Source organism: Diceros bicornis, chromosome 4 (genome assembly GCF_020826845.1).
Source record: "Diceros bicornis minor isolate mBicDic1 chromosome 4, mDicBic1.mat.cur, whole genome shotgun sequence".
NCBI classification, from domain to species: Eukaryota; Metazoa; Chordata; class Mammalia; order Perissodactyla; family Rhinocerotidae; genus Diceros; species Diceros bicornis.
The window spans coordinates 2,771,696-2,788,560 of NC_080743.1; the positions used below are offsets into that span (position 1 = coordinate 2,771,696).

The following is a 16,865-nucleotide window of genomic DNA, read 5'->3' on the forward strand; positions in this document are numbered from 1 at the left end:
GGAAACACAGCAATACTCCACTACAGCTTTGGGTAGGGGTTTTGAAAAAAACTTTGTTTTTTATTTCTTCTTATTACACATCTTTGGGTTGCAGATTTGAGTGCCATACCTGAAGGGAGGAGATGCTCTCCTCCTCCTAGTCCTCTTCTCCAGACCCGGAAAGAAATCCTGGAGGAGAAAGGGCAACTAGAGGTTCTTTCTCCTGCTTAACTGATACTGTGGATTCAATAACAGCTTAGTTCTGTTCAGTTCAGCTCTTATTCCAGAAAACTAACTCCATCACTTATAGAAAATAACTTTTTATAGATGGAGTTTTTTCCAAACCTGTCTTCCCTGCATATCCAGGAAGGATTATTTTCTTTCACACCATCAAAGGGCCTCGGTTCTTTCCTTCATTTTATGGCAATCATTCAGGTGATATGTAGTAGCTACTATTATTGGGCACATGTGGTAGCTCATTTAGATTTTTAAATCCATGTTCCTAGAGGCTGTGTGCTACTATTGACAATATCTGCCATCTCTTTTCTCATTAAAACCAAACCCCAGACCCACTGTAAAACAAAATGGTGATAAAAAATCACACCCCACATATTTTGTGTCCTGCTCCTCTTCTCAGTGCTCTTTTTCAGTCTGGCAATTTTTTTAAAAAATTAGTGCGCAAAAGCAAAAACTCACGTAGGAAGCAAAGGCTTTATTGTGTGACACCCTATTTCTCTCGTAGGGATTTTCATTCTTTACCATAAATAAAAATTTATTTAAAAATCTGACTTTAAATCTTGATGTATTTACTGTAAAATTTACAAGTTGGAACATCCTACCATCTTGATTTATATGATTTTAAAATGGAATTCTTATCATTTCCCTCGGGAGATTTTTGGTTTGAATAGTTCCTACTGGCAGGTTGCCTCCTTTATATTTAGCCCAAATTTTCATTTTCAAAGACTGTTTTAGACAAGTACCATGATAGCTCTAGCCAGTGGATCTGTGTGCCACATAATAGAGTGTGACAATCCACTCAGTTGTGAAAGACACTGGAGATAAAGTAATAAAGTAGCATTTATGTTATCACATTGGCTTTACAAATCTACTTAAACACTGACCCAACAGTGTTACTCACTACTGGAAATTATAGATGTTTATAATTCTCCAAAATATGTTGGGCTAAGTTATATCATATATCATATATTTAAATTTAAATTCAAAATCCTGGACTGAGAAAGATGTAAATTGGTGACACTCCTTGGAGGTTTGGGGACCATGAACCAATGAATACATTACATTGCCACATTAAAGAACTCTTTTCATCTATAAAGATATAAGCACCATCCTATATTTTAATAACTTTTAAAAACAGAGTTTTGAAATCTTATGATTTTATAGAACTTAGACTTTCACACCAAATTATATCTGTGGACCTTTATAGATTTATATTTCTTCTGTCTTATTTACATCTAGACATAAAGATATAAAAATATAAATGTATGTTCTTAGAATTATTCCTAGATTCTGTTGCAAAGACACTGTTTGAACTATGTGGTAGGAACATGTATTATTTCTTTTATGGTCCATATTGAGAAAATTATTTTTATATGTATAATTATGTACATATACACAGTTGGAAAATCTGTATTTGTATGAGAATAATTCCAAGTGGCATCTGAAATTGACAGTAAATATAACAATGATTTATATTCTCCTGGGCTGTATATAATACTGGTCTTTAAACTTCTTAAGGGCAGGCTATTTATTCAATAAATAGTTGTTGAATAAATGAGTATATCCATAAGTAATTATAAGTTAACTTGATTAGTTTCATTTAAGTGATAAATTTAAATCATTGTATTCATAGCAGACAACAATGCAGTTTAGGTTGATTCCACTTTAGTCCCATTCAAATATGAGGTTAGTTTCTGAAGTCCCCAAAGCAATTTGTCTCATCTATAAGGCTGTTTGATAGTTTGAGAGAAGAGTGTGTGCGTGCGTGTGTGTCTGTGTGTGTAAAAGAGAGGGAGAAGGGAAAAGAGAGAGGAAGGAGGAAGGAGAGATGGGGAGGGTAGCTGAAATACTCTATAAAGAGAATCTTTCTCATATCAACTATTTGGCTACCCAGCACAATAATTTATATAACAAAGACAGAATAACTGCTTGATTCTTTTTCTTTATTTACCAGTTTTCAAAATAATGAGTGGTTTACCAGCTTCCTCCATTGGTGATGTTTTCTTTTTTTAAAGTATCATTATGAGCTCATGGAGAATGCCACAGACAACTCACGTTTGATGTGTTTCAATCTTTGTAGTTATTATGCTTACTGATGCTCAGTGTGTCCCCTCCATGGCCAGTGGGAGTCTCTTCAAGTTGTCTCCTGAGTCCTTTTGATATTGACCCTAGTCTTTGATAGTTTCCTTGATATCTGGTATAACAAAATGTTCCAGATTTATTTTTGTATATTTCTTTTCCAAACCTGTAATTAGCTATTTCTCCAAGGATCCCTGGTACTTTTTAGTAGGGATGGTATTTCAAGACCACAGTGTGTGTGCTAAGGATACTCATTGTTATTGAGTTGGTCTTTGTTTTTAGTCCTTTCAGTAAAAAGAGCTAGGAAATATGTTTTCTTTCTATTTCCTCCTTCCTTCCTTCCTTCTCTCCCTTCCTTCCTTCCTTCCTCCCTCCCTTCCTTCTCTCCCTTCCTTCCTTCCTTCCTCCCTCCCTTCCTTCCTTTTTTCCTTCTTTCCTCTCTCCCTCTCTTCCTTTCTTCCTTCCTTTCAATAATTCAATAAAATAAATCATTAGTTCATACTTAACTTCTATCTTATACCTTTAACTCATTTTTCCCACACCAAGAATTCTGCTATTTAACAGAGCTTTTTTTCTTAGGGTATATTGCTCTGAGATTTATTGTCAAATTACTGTGTTTTAAAGTCATTTGGAACAGTTACTCTCTGAGTAGTTGAGCCACTAACTGGATACATATTTAAGTTCTTTTGTTTCATTTTATTTCTGATTTTTAAGGATTTATTTTTTCCATTTAATTTTATTTTATAACTAACTTAATTTTCAAAGTTCATAGTCATACTAAGGACAGTCATCATGTCAATGTTTTGTCTTTGTTTGTGTGCAATTTCTGCATTTCTGAGCTTCTTTTACATAGACCTGAAAATGAATGTAGGTAACTAAGATCTGCGTTTAACTAAGATCTGCGTTTAATCATAGTTCTGACATTTACTTGCTGTATCTTTTAGGGAAATTACACAATGTTTCAAAACAGCACTTCCAACAGCGTGTTTCACGGACCCACTCTGTAGGATGGGAAGTGGAGGTGGGATGGGGTGTGGGGATAGGATTCTGTGGTCAAATAAGCCTGAAAATTCTCTATTCTCTTCGAGAATCATGACATATACAACAGATAAATTGCTCTGAGAAGACTGGGAGTAAGGGATCCATTTTAGATTCGTGTAACCTATTGTTTTCCAACTTATTTGTCTCTGCCTCAGAGACCATCCTCACACCTTTTTTGTTGTTGACAATGGTTATACCACTGAATGAGAGTTCTGTGGAACACATTTTGGGAAATGTTGCTCTCAAGTTTTCTTGTATGTCAGAAGGGGATGATAACACCTGTTCTGCCGTTCTCTCAGAGTTCCTGTGAGGATCAAGTGAATTGAATATGAAAGACTTTCAGTATATAAAAGAGACTACTGTTTTGCTAATGGCTATATTGAAACTTGGAAATGTGCAGGTTAACTGTAACTCATGCTACTTAGGTGACTAATTCTCCGGAGGGGGCAAGGGTATGATGAGACTTGGACATTTCAGAAGAGTGGAAAATGACAGACAAGGGTCAGTTGAGGAAGATGTGCAGACGGGAGAACGGATTTTACTTCAAAGAACAGCTATGATCAGATGAATGATTTTCACTTAGAACCAGGGAAGTCCTGGGCCCGATACAGAAAAGGGCTTGTTTTCTTAGTGGGTGGAAGTGATCTAGGGAAGGGAGTAGAAACTACTACAAAGTATGATTTGTGTGAGGAAGTTTGCCTAGCACATTGAGTATTGAGAGTACATTTGATAGGTAGGTATAAGTTTGTTAGGGCTGCCATACAAAATACCACAGACCGGGTGGCTTAAACTATGGAATTTATATTCTCACAATTCGGGAGGCTACACAGAAGTCTGAGATCAGGGTGTCAGCAGGGTTGGTTACTTCTGAGACCCCCCCCCCCTTGGCTTGTAGACGGCTGTCTTCTCTGTGTCATCCATGGTCTTTCCTCTGTGCATGGGTATGTCTGTGTCCAAAATTCCTCTTCTTATAAGGATACCAATCATTAGGCCTACCCTAATGACCTCATTAAAAATGCCTTTTCTGAGCATCTGCTATGGACAGGCACTGGACAGTCGGGCACTGGTGGTAGTGCCTCCTGGAGGGAAAGAGCAGGTGTAGGTACGTGGGTGGGGTGGTGGGGCAGTTCAGATATGAATTAGAGGCTTTGAAGCCCCTTCCACTATTTATTCAATAAATATTTTAAGCACCAACTTTGTTCTTGATACTGTGCCAGAAGCTGTCGACTTGGGAGGCAGAAAGGAGAGACTGATACCAACTTTCATCATTTGAAGATGTATGTTTTTTCACATATTAATATTTCTGAAATTATGTTGTACAATCATAACAAGCTTAAATGGCAACTTTTTTTTCTTTTTTCTTTTTTTTTTTTTTGCTGAGGAAGATTTGCTCTGAATTAACATCTGTGCCAATCTTCCTCTATTTTGTATGTGGGTTGCTGCCACAGCACGGCCGCCAACAAGTGGTATAGGTCCACACCCAGGAACTGAACCCGGGCCACCAAAGTAGAGTGCCCTGAACTTAACCACTAGGCCACAGGGCCGGCCCTGGCAACTTTTTTTTCTTTCTTAGTGGTATATAAAATAATGATGCTTCTTACAATTGACAGAGCCAATTAGATTCAATAAAACATGATTTTTCGTCTGTCAAATGTAGTTCTTCATAAGATGCTTAAAATTTATGATTCTGCAATGTACTCGATTTCCCCTACATTTGTAACCACATAATATCATTCAGCAACTTGCCTTTTTCCTCCTGGACTTAAATATGTGTTTACTCAGATATGGTTGTCTATTTTCCCTTTATACTGTCTCCCTCATTCTTCAGCCAAATGAAAGACTTCAAATCTCTGTCTTCAGCCCGAACTTCTTTCCTGGGCTCTGATTCATAACTGGCACCTGAATATTCCTACTTTGTTGTCTTGATGTCACCTCACACTCAACACAATGCATCATCTTTCTCTCTAAGCCAGCTTCTCCTCCAGGCTCCCCTAGATCTTTCCGTTTTTCCAGTTCAGACATGAAACCAAGGGAGCCCTACTTGATATTTCTCTCCTTTGTTTCACTTCTACATATCTAGTACATTACCAAGACCTGTACATTCTTCCACTTGTGTTGATCTCTTCTTTTCCAGTTCTCTTCCATCTCAGTCCAGGCCCTTGTCTAATCATGCATAGGGTACTACAATGATTTCTACCTCTGCCTCTGATTCATCTTATCCATTATTTAAATTTTCTCTAACACTATACTGTACACTTGCTAAAAGTCATTTAATGGCCCCTTACTGATCATTAAATAAATTCCAAACACCGCAGCCTGGTATTCAAGGTTCTCCACAATTATTCCTTTCCAGCTTCATCACCCACCATCTAAACTGGAGGAAATGTTCTGCACTTTTCAGCTGCCACAATTTTGGCTTGAACCATTTCCTTTGTCTAGAGTCCCACCCCCAGCCCCTCGGCTAAAGTAAGCCCAATCTTTCCTTCAAAGCTCCGCTGACTCGGCATTTCCAGATAGTTTCTAGTTCAGGGTGACTCCTCTTCTCTGAACTCCTACAGTGCCGGCAATGCATACACCAATAATCTGACATTTAGCATGTGCTCCCTTCTGTTGCTTTCTATCCTTTTATGCATGAAAATGTCTTTCCGATGAGAATTAAATGTTTTGAGGGCAGGGACTTGGCCATATTTCTCCATATCTCCAGGGCTGGTGGTCTTTTAAATAGAGTAGAATGAAATTTTAGATCTGGAAGTTTACCTAGCCCCACTCACTCCTTTCACAGATGAAGAAACCGAGATCCAGAGTGGTTCAGGCCCACTTAGTATAAAGCCATGGCCACAGCCCAATATTTGTGACACTTATGGATTACGAATCAGAGGATTGGCTCCTAGAGAGTGGCAGGATTCTGGGGCAATGCGTGCATCCTCTGAATGCAGGAGGGAACGCAGAGAGTTTGGGCAAGTTTGGGGACAGGCGGGGACCACGTAGTGGCTACTGGAGGCAGGCTGTAGGCCCACAGGCTCCCCGAACGGCGGGACGTTGCTCCAGGACGTTGACTGCCCAGCCTCTACACTCTCCTCTTCCCCCGCTGGCTCGCCCGCTCCTTGGGGTCGGGCCAGAGGAGGACCCAGTGCCCGCTGGAGAGGACGAGCCCGGCGCGCCCCTGACAGGAATGCGCGGACTAAGCACCGCTCGGGCCCTGGCCCCGCTCCCTGGAAAGAGAAGCAGGGGCTTTCCGCCGGCCCGGGCCTCACCCGGACGGGGCTCCCGGGTTCCCGCGCCGGCGCCCCGGCCCCGCCCCGGCCGCCCCGGCCCCGCCCAGCCCAGCCCCCGGCCACCTCCCCGCGTCTCTCCCCGCCTCCCTCACGCTCGACGGGCTCGCTCCCGCGCCGGGCGCGCGGGCACGCAGGGCGGAAGCTGCGGCGAGGGCTCCGCCGCGGGGGCGAGCGCGCAGGCGCCTCCGGGCCCGCCGGCGCTTCCAGGCTCCGGGCGGCGCGGTAAGAGTGGCGCCCGGGCTCCGCGCGCCCGGCGCGGCCGACGGGCGGGGGGCGCGCCGAGCCTGCGCGCAGCTGGTGGCCCGGCTCCGCCGCGCTCCCAGGGGCGGCGCCCGCAGGCCGGGGGGCGGGAGGGGCGCGGAGACGCGCGGGGACCCCGGGCTGCAGCGGCCCTGGCGCCCGGCGCCGCCGTCCGAGGGTCGCCCCCGGAGGCGGGGAGGACGCCTCCGCAGGGGCCTCCTCCCAGGCCGCCTCACTTGGCGTAGTGCACTCGCGGGGGGTCGTGTCCCCCTGGGGGAAGACCTTTGGGACTAAAGGGAACAGCGGCGGCCCCGGGAGGTGGGCGGCGGACTTTTCCTTCGTCGAGTTGCGCCCCCAGCGCACGGCAGGACCCTCTGCCGCCCCCGGGCAGCCTCGTGGCCTGGGATGGGTTAGAAATCACCGCGCTGTGCTTCACCGCTGGAAACGGGAGTGAAGATCCCTTTATACGGTTCCAGGAGGAGGGCTCGGTTAAGCATCTCACATATGTCGTTAACCGCAGAGGACTCAGTGACATTAGGGACCTCCTGTTCACACGAGACCACTCAGCAGATGCTGTGTGAGCACCTGCTCCCTGCCAGCGTCGTTCCAGGTGCGGGGAACAGGGCGAGACTAAGACAGGGTCCCTGCTTGCATGGAGCTTGTGTTCTGGTTGACCAGTACATGTAATTTCCTTTTATGCTTTTTATTGGAATATAACATGTAGAAGAAAATATACAGATCGTAAGTTGTAACTTGTCGATTTATCATAAACAAATCTTTTAACCACCACTCAAATCAAGAAACGGAACACTCACAGCATCTTAGAAGGTCTCCCTGGAGAGCGCTCCCAACACCGCTCCCTCCCCCACCCCCAAGGTAACCTGTTTCCTGATTTCTAACACCATAGATTAGTTTTGCCTGTTTATGAGACTTTCATAAATGGAACCATGCGATATATATTCTTTTGTGTCTAGCTTTTTTTACTCGAAATTATATTTGTGAAGTTGTTCCAGGTTGTGTGAAAATATAATTTCTGATAGTGAAAAGAATTAGGAATAAAATTAGAGAAGGTAATTGTGCAAACAGTAAGAGGTGGAAACTTCACAAGAGTGGTCCGTGATGATCTTCGGGGGACGACTTGAGATGTAACATGAACGAGAGGAGATCTGCCAGTGAGCTGGCTTAAGAGCATTCCAAGCAGGGGGAGGAGAAGTGGAAAGGAGCTTAGGTGTGAGTGAACCTGGCAGGTGCCCGGAGGAGAAGGAAGCCCTTGTGGGAAGGTGAGAGGATATGAAGCTGGAGAGGGGGCAGGGGTCAGCTCACAGAGGGCCTGATGGCTGGGGGATGTGGATTGTGTTCTAAGTGTATTAGGTGTCAGGAAGAGAGGCTTTTGATGCCTTTCAGTTTTTAGCGTGAGCCACTTGAGGATGGGAAGGCGTGTCTGTTTTACACAACAAAGAAACCTACAAAAGTGGCAATACTGGGCAACTGTTGGGAATCAGGAAAGGTTAACATGCTGGGAGACTGAGTCTTCTTTGTACTGTCAGGATTTGTATTAATGCAGACACATAATATGCTTCCAAAATCAGAATGAGAAGACACTTCAGAAATTAGTCATCTGTCCTACACTCTAGAAATATTCTTGTCCAGTGGTTGCTCGGTTTCTGTTTGAACCTGTTCTCAAGAGGAAGCTCGTTTCATTTTGGGGCAGCTCTCATTGTTAGAAAAGCTTTTCTAATATTTAATCAAAACACCGTAACATTGGTCATCAGTTCCATGTCCATACAGAACTCACAGTTGTCATCTGTTACCTGTTGCCTCCTTTTCAGTACTCACGCAGTTGACTTTCGTTGGTTTGTTTTTTCACATTTAAGTGCAGAACTTTGAATTTATTTGAATTTATCTGTCATGGTTTCTGGAGTTAGATTTAGTCCATCGTGGGTGTTGTCCAGACCTTTTTGGATGTGATTCTTTCATCTGTCAGTTAGCTGGCCCTTCCACTGTTGTGCTCTGAGTGGACTTGACCAGCGTGGTATTAGTTAAGCATGATGTTCTTTTTAAGTTAGTCAGGATTATGAAGTGTTACTGGTAGTCTTATTTTTGTTACTTAAGGTTCCTGGGGAAGTACTTAAATATCGTTATCTAGAACTGTGGAGAATGGATTTAACTTGCTCATATTGGTGATTTAAGTTTTCAAGATAGAATATTAGTTAAGCTATATATATATTTTTTTTTTCTGAGGAAGATTCGCCCTGAGCTAACATCTGTGCCGATCTTCCTCTACTTTGTATGTGGGTCACCACCACAGGATGGCCGCTGACAAGTGGTGTAGGTCCATGTCCGGGAACCGAACCCAGGCCACGGAAACAGAGCACACCAAACTCAACCCACTGGGCCACGGGGCCGGCCCTGAGTTAAGCTATATTTTAAAATCCAGGAATTAGCATTTATAAATTCAGTTTTAAACATGATATCTCAGCAGAAAATAGAGTGTTGTATACAGTTCTGGAATAAATAGTGCAGAATGTTGATAAAAGGGGCTTTTCAAGTTAGACTAAAACAGAATTTGTATAGTTTATAATGACCTGTAATCTGTGTCAAATGCAGAATCAACATTGGAAAGGGATTTAATTTTAATTTTTCCTCTTACCTTGCCTCTGTGATAGAACTTCTAGTGAACAGTAAAATGATCAAAGGTGGATGCAATAGGAGGGAGGAAAGAGAAGGGGAATTTACATGATCCAAATGTGAATAATATGGTTACAGGGCCTTATTCAATGCTTTGAGTCACTCTGCCTGGTTGAGATGCTAGACTTCGATAGTGCTGGAGTTGTCCTTTGCTATTAAGCAAGAAAATATTTTGCCCAATAGGTAGAATGTGCCAGTTTTTCCCTAAATCTTTTAGTTGATTTGTTAATTGTATTTTTCTGAATATATTTAAGTTAAAGTATATCCTGTGGTTAAGATGGCCCACCATTTTTCAAAGCTTTTTACTTTTAAACCCCCCAACCCAAGGAAAAAACTTAAAAAAATGTAAGTAGTTAATTGCATTTTACTGCTTTTGTATTTTCTCCTAAGAGTTGGGGCTATTATTGATTCTTGTAAAGGTTTGTAAGATGGAAAGTTGGTGTGGTTAGTGCAAGTATATTTTGGAAGAAAAGAAGGAAAAATCAAACTACATAAATTACTTTAGTGGAAGACTTTCTCAAACTAAATAGATAAAATTCCTCTTTCTCTCTGTACCAAAGATAAATGCCCACTTTGTTTACCGTTGTGGTCTCATTTCTGCCTGTAGATGAACATCTCTAGATAGAATTGACTGTTCTACTGTCTGCCTATCTGTTGTTTTTCTTCACTCAGAAATACTCTCTTGTAAGAGCAGATCCTTACTTATCTTTAGATCCATGGAGGCCCATTTTACAGGGAGAGCTACCTTTTGAGGAATATTTCCCAATTAGAGGACTAGGGAATAAGGAACTTAAAACTACCCCCTTTCCTCCGTGTTCGTCCTTGTGTGTCCCGTCCATCCCCCACCCCCCCACCCAAATTCTCCATCTGTCTACCTGGTTTAATGGGTTTGTTGTTATAGGTACTATGCTCAGCTAAATCTTAGTATCTTTTTTTTGTTCCCCTCCAGGCTATTTCTTCATAGACAAAAAAAAAAACAAAACCAATATTTAACTGTTTGGAAACAAAGCATCACTTAAAATCCTCTCAAACTCCTAATTCCAAAGAATTGATAACATTTCTCTGATCAAGAAAAGAAGTGACTGACTACGTGTTAAAAGTATTCTGGCGTTGATCCTGGTTTTCTCCCTCCCTAAATTTGAAGAAGCATGGAGAAATGGTACTTGATGACAGCTGTGGTCTTAATAGGACTGACAGTACGGTGGACAGTTTCCCTTAATTCTTACTCAGGTAACACATTTTCACTGGTTTTTAAAAGATAGGCAAATATTTCCTTAAATAGTTTTCTTTTTTTCTGGTAATAGTTTACAGTTTTCTGACTAGGACAGAGAAGAATTTCAGGCTTTACTGGTGTGGTCAAGAAAATACATTTAAACATCTAATTCTAATGAAAAGAATTTGTATAAGAACTAAATAGAAGCATGGGCTTTGTGATGTGTGAAAACAAAAATGTACTCCAACCAGCAAGATGACAAATTGAAGAGAGAAGTGAGCTGGTACTTCAAAGGGGAGCAAATCAAAGAAGGCTTTTCTTTATTTAGCGTGGAGAAGGCATATTACTAGATTAAAAGGAAGAGACCAGTGGAGAATAAGATTGGGAAGGATGTTAGAAAAAGCGAGGGAGAATTGATGGAGTGTGGACCTGGAGGCTGGGTTTGGGATTAAATTTAACCCTGTGAGTATTTATTTACTTAGCACCTCTCATGTACGTCTTCTACAAAGTGGGAATGTTAATATGTACTTTAACATGGTTGTTGTGAGGGTTAATTGAGATAACATGTATGAATTGTGTTTTCTTTTTTAATAGTGTAGGAATATAATCAGCACATTAATAGTTCATAACTATTATCTCATTTGATCCTCACATCGATTATTTAACCGCAAAATATTTTTTGAGTGTCTGCTGTGCAGCAAAATTAGGTCTTGTGGTGATCCAGTCTTTGGGTCTGGTATTTAGGGTGACCAAGAATAATAAATGATATCCTCTTGTGATAATGTGATTTATAATAAGAGCTATAACTTTGGTCTTCATCTCTAGTTGTGGCACAAGGCTCCTAAAACCATTCGAATTCTCTAATGGTAAAGTTATCTTTTGTTATGTTAATGAGGCAGCTTTTGGGCCCCACCTGAGGATGGGGGCTGGTTGCCAGGAGAACTCATCATGTGAATAGAGGGTTGGAACTTTCAATCCCATCCCCTGACCGCCAGGGAGGGGAGAGAGGCTGGAGGTTGAATCATTGCCAGTGGCCAGTGATGTAATCAATCATGCCTATGTAATGAATCCTCCATCAAAACCCAAATGGACAGGGTTCATCAGAGAGCTTCTGGGTTGGTGACCTCATGGAGATGCTGGGAGAGTGGTGCACGTGGAGCGAGCATGGAAGCTCCGTGCCCTTTCCCCATACCTTGCCATATGCATCTCTTCCATCTGGCTGCTCCTGAGTTATATTCTTTTATAATAAAACGGTAATGTAGTAATTAAAATGTTTGTCTGAGTTCTGTGAGCTGCTTTAGCAAATTAATCAAACCTGAGGAGGAGGTTGTGGGAACCTCGGATCTATAGCCTGTCAGTCAGAAGTACAGGTAACAACCCGGACTAGGGATTGGCATCCTGAGTTGGAGGGGGTCATTGGAACCTACGATCTATAGCCAGTTGGTTAGAAGCATGGGTGACAACCTGGGCATGTGACTGGCATCTGAAGGTGGGGGGCAGTCTTCTAGGACCGAAGCCATAACCTGTGGACTGTGACATCTCCAGCTAGTGTGAGAATTGAGTTGAAATGTAGGACAACTAGCTGGTGTTGGAGAATTGCTTGTTGGATATGTGGGGGAACCTCCTCCTCACACATTGTAGTTGGGTCCCAGAATCACCCTTTTACTGCCATAGAGAGGTTCACAGTCTAGGGGCTAGGGTAGATGGGTGTATATTTAATTTGAATTCCTTCATTTCTAAAAGATTGAGCATATTTTCATGTTTATTGGCCATTTGTATTGCCTTCTCTGTGATATTTGCTTATGTCATTTGTACATTTCTATTAGATTTTTTTTCTAATGTATCTATATTTTGGGGTTTTTTTTCTATGTGTTCTATATTCTGGAAACTAACCTTTGTACAAGTTGCAAATATCTCCCATTTTATGGCTTGAAATTTCACACTTTAAGGTGTCTTTTGATGAACAGGAGTTTTTGATTTTAACATAATGAAATTTATCAATCTTTTTCCTTTATGATTTGTGCTTTTTATAAGAAATCCTTTCCTACTCCTAGGTCACAAAACATTTTCCTAAAATTTTCTTCTAAAAGTTTTAAGATTTGTCTTTCCTATTTAAGTCGTTAGCTCCTTAGAATTGAATTTTGTGTATAATATTTGAGATAAGAATCCATTTAGAAATTTTTTTCACATGGATAAGCAGTTGCTTCAGCTCATTTACTGAATAGTCCGTCCTTTCCCACTAATCTGCGAGACCAGCTCTGTCTGTATAGGTTTTCATATATGCACAGCTCTGTTTTCTCCATTCTGACCCATTGATTTAATACTGCCGTGTCTTATTACATTAAGTCTTGATGTGTTGTGAGGCTAGTTCTCCCACCTGATAGTTCCGCTTCAGGAGTGTCTTGGCTATTCTGGGCTTTGCTCTCTCATATTGTAGTAGGCAGAACTTCTGGATTAGCCCCCTAAAGATGTTCTGCCCTAATCCTCAGAACCTGTGGAAACGATGAGCTCTCACTTGGGGGTGATTATGTTGTGTTCTGTGGCATGGTTGACTGGTTGACTTTAAAATAGGGAGATTGCATTGGATTACCTGGATATGTGCGGTGTAATCACATGAACCCTTAAAAGCAGAGAACTCCCTCCAGCTGGCAGCAGAAGGGGACTCCAGAGAGATGCAAAGCCTGAGGACTCACACTGTTGCTGGACTGAGGGTGGAGGGGCCATGTGAGAAGGAATACGAATGGCCTCTCATTGCAGAGTAGCCCCCAGCTGACAGTCAGCGAGGGAACTGGGAACCACAGAGGGGAACTCAGACTTGCAGCAGAAAGGAATCGAATCGTGCCAATCGCCTGAATGAGCTTGGAAGTGGATTCTTTGCCGGGGCCTCCAGATAAGAGTGCAGACTGGCTGACACCTCTTTTGGCCTTGTGAGACCCTGAGCAGAGAACCGAATTAAGTGCACTCAGACTTCTGACCTACAGAACTGGGTGTTATAAAAGAATACTGTTTTAAGCTGCTAAGTTTGTAATAATTGTTATGCAACAATAGAAAGGTAATACAAACATATATGTCTTTTTCAAAAATCAGATTGTCGAAGTCCTTTGAAAAACCCTGTTGAGATTTGGATTGGAATTACATTCTACACTATTGCTTAATTTGGGGGCAATTGTCAGTCATTACCATAGCAGGGCTTCTCCTTCATTAAGATGGTATGTTTCTCCATTTATTTGTCTTCTTTAATGTCTTTCAACAAAATTTTATAATTTATTACATAAAAGTCTTACACATCCTTTCTTAGATGTATCCTAGGTATCATATATATATTTTTCTCACTATTGTAGATGGTATCTTTTAAAAAATTTCTAAATACTTATTGCTGGGGTATAAAAATGTGGTTGACTATTTATATTTGGCCACCTTTCTAAACCCTTATAATTCTAATAATTTATCTGAAGGATCTTTTGGATTTTTGGTGTAAAAAAACGATCTGTGAATAACGACAGTTTTATTTCTTCCTTTTTACTACTTACACTTTTTAGTTCTTTTTCTTGTCTTTTTCTTGCTGGGACCTTATTACAGTGTTAAATATAAGTAGTGATTCAGGCATCTTTATCTTGTTCCTAATTTTAGTGGGTACTTTTACTTCACCATTGAGTATATTTTTGTTCTTTCTAGTATTGAACTAACCTTGCATTCCTGGAATATTCCTGAATAACCCTATTCGTTTGTGATATGTTATGTTTTTTTTTAACGTATATTGCTAGATTTGGCTAATGTTTTATTTACAATTTTAGCATCTATGCTCACAAATGAGATTGGCTCTCAATTTTACTTCCTTAAAATGCCTTTTTCAGATTTGTTATCAAGGTTATGCTAGCTGTGTAAAATGAATTAGGGAGTATAACCTCTTTTCCTAAAATTTGGAATAGTATGTAAGATTGGAATTGTTTGTTCTTTAAATGCTTGGTGGAACTTGCTAGTAAAACTATTTGGGCCTGGAATTTTCTTTGTGGGAAAATATTTAATTAGTGATTTAATTTCTTTAATGGTTATAGGACCATTTGGGGTTTCTATTTCTTCTTGAATTATTTTATAATTCATATTTTTCTAAGAATTTTCCCATTTCACCTGAGTTTTAAAATGTATTGGCATAAAGTTATTCATGTTTTCTTACCTTTTGTGTCTCTACTGTATTACTGGTAATGGTTCCTTTTTCATTTCTTATGTAGTTTATGTTGTTCCATTTAAAAAAAATGAGTCCTATTACAAGTTTATTAATTGTCATTATTTTCAAAGAACTAATTTGAGCTTTGCTCATCCTCTCAATAGAATGTTTGGGTTTGTTCTTTTGTTCGCTGCTCAGTCGATGGTTTAGCTCATGTATTTTCGGTTTCTCTTCTTTTCTAATACAATCATTCAAGCTGTATGTTTCCTTTCAAGTACCACCCTACAAGTAATATTTTGTACTTTCTATTGTGATTATGCTTTGACTCATGAGTTATTTGGAAGTATATTTTAAAATTTTTAAATATTTAGGCTTACATCTATTACTTATTCTAGCATTTCTTCCCTGAGGTCACGTTTGCTCAGTTTCTTCCTCATCTGGAAGATAGGACTCCTGCTGCTTATTTTAAACCTTGCTCTAAATTGTCCCATAAGAGAGTCAACAGATAATATTACCTTTGGATTACTGTATGTATAAGAGCAGTATTGTTATTGCACATTAGTAGAATATTTGTAGGTATCTTTTGTGGTGGTTATGTATTTTTTCAGATGAGAAAAATGAAAATGCTAAACAATAAGGAAAATGGTGATTCTGTCAGAGTTCTCAGCTCCATGATAAAGGATATAACATTTAGCTTTCACATGTGAAGAACTTCTGTATCATGGGAGGCTGGGAAAATTAATGAATAAGTATAACATCTGTGATTCCACTGAGAATTTTTCCCTCTATTAATTAAAATACTTTTTTTTTTGGTTATAATTTGTTTTTAACATGCTTATTTTAGTTTTCTTTCTTTCTTTTTTTTTTTTTGTGAGGAAGATCAGCCTTGAGCTAACATCCATGCCAGTCCTCCTCTTTTTGCTGAGGAAGACTGGCCCTGAGCTAACATCTGAGCCGATCTTCCTCCACTTTATATGGGACGCCACCACAGCATGGCCTGACAAGCGGTGCCTCGGTGCGTGCCCAGTATCCGAACCTGGGCCGCCAGCAGTGGAGCGTGTGCACTTAACCACTACGCCATGGGGCTGGCCCCTAGTTTTCTTTTTTTTCAATCTTGTTTTAAGATTGTAATTAGGAAGCACTTGCGTAAGGAAGCTTAGGTGAGCTTGCTTAGTATTAATTCACTGTTTCTTCTTTGGAAATGCATATATTGTGTATATTTTAATTTAAATTTTGGTAAAATGTATACCCCTTACATATTTACATATACCCCTTACATAAGTACTGCTTATATAGTTTTTACAGACCTAAAAATATTGAATAAATATGGCTTGTTGCTTTTAAACAAGCCATGGGGAGGAGACAAATTCTGATTTTAGTACTGATTGTTTATCATAACTTGCAGAGATTCACAATTCCTCATTCCTATATTCCTCCTTGGATATACTTGATTCAAAGTGTTACCAAGGTTTTTAGAGCAAATAGCAACACTTGACCCAATTTTAATCTATTTTTTCAAAGCTGTATTGGCTGTTTAGGAGGAGAAAGTCGTAGACAATCATTTTTTGCAATGTATCAATCATTGTTAAAATATGATTGTGTTCTATTTCATTGGTTAGTGTCTCTCAGCTTACCCATTGCTATTTGTATTGTTTCTTCTTACTCACCAGGAACATATAAAAAGTGGGATTTTATTCTGGAAAATTTTAGCCAAATTCTCTTCTCTTAGAATGTTTAAAATTTGGGCCGGCCCCATGGCTTAGTGGTTAAGTGTGTGCGCTCCGCTACTGGCAGCCCGGGTTCAGATCCCAGGCATGCACTGACGCACCACTTCTCTGGCCATGCTGAGGCGGTGTCCCACATACAGCAACTAGAAGGATGTGCAGCTATGACATACAACTATCTACTGGGGCTTTGGGGAAAGAAAAGGAGGAGGATTGGCAATAGA

At 40.6% G+C, this 16,865-nt stretch overlaps 1 protein-coding gene across 1 annotated transcript in view; it reads left to right on the plus strand.

The window, feature by feature from the left end:
* Nucleotides 1–7,561: 7,561 nt before the first annotated feature.
* Nucleotides 7,562–16,865, plus strand: part of ALG6 (ALG6 alpha-1,3-glucosyltransferase) — a 56,691-nt gene continuing 47,387 nt past the window's right edge. The window contains exons 1-2 of the mRNA XM_058538212.1: nucleotides 7,562–8,131; nucleotides 10,489–10,769. Coding sequence (XP_058394195.1) covers nucleotides 10,688–10,769 — 82 coding nt within the window. The 5' untranslated portion in view covers nucleotides 7,562–8,131; nucleotides 10,489–10,687. The remainder of the gene's footprint in view (nucleotides 8,132–10,488; nucleotides 10,770–16,865) is intronic.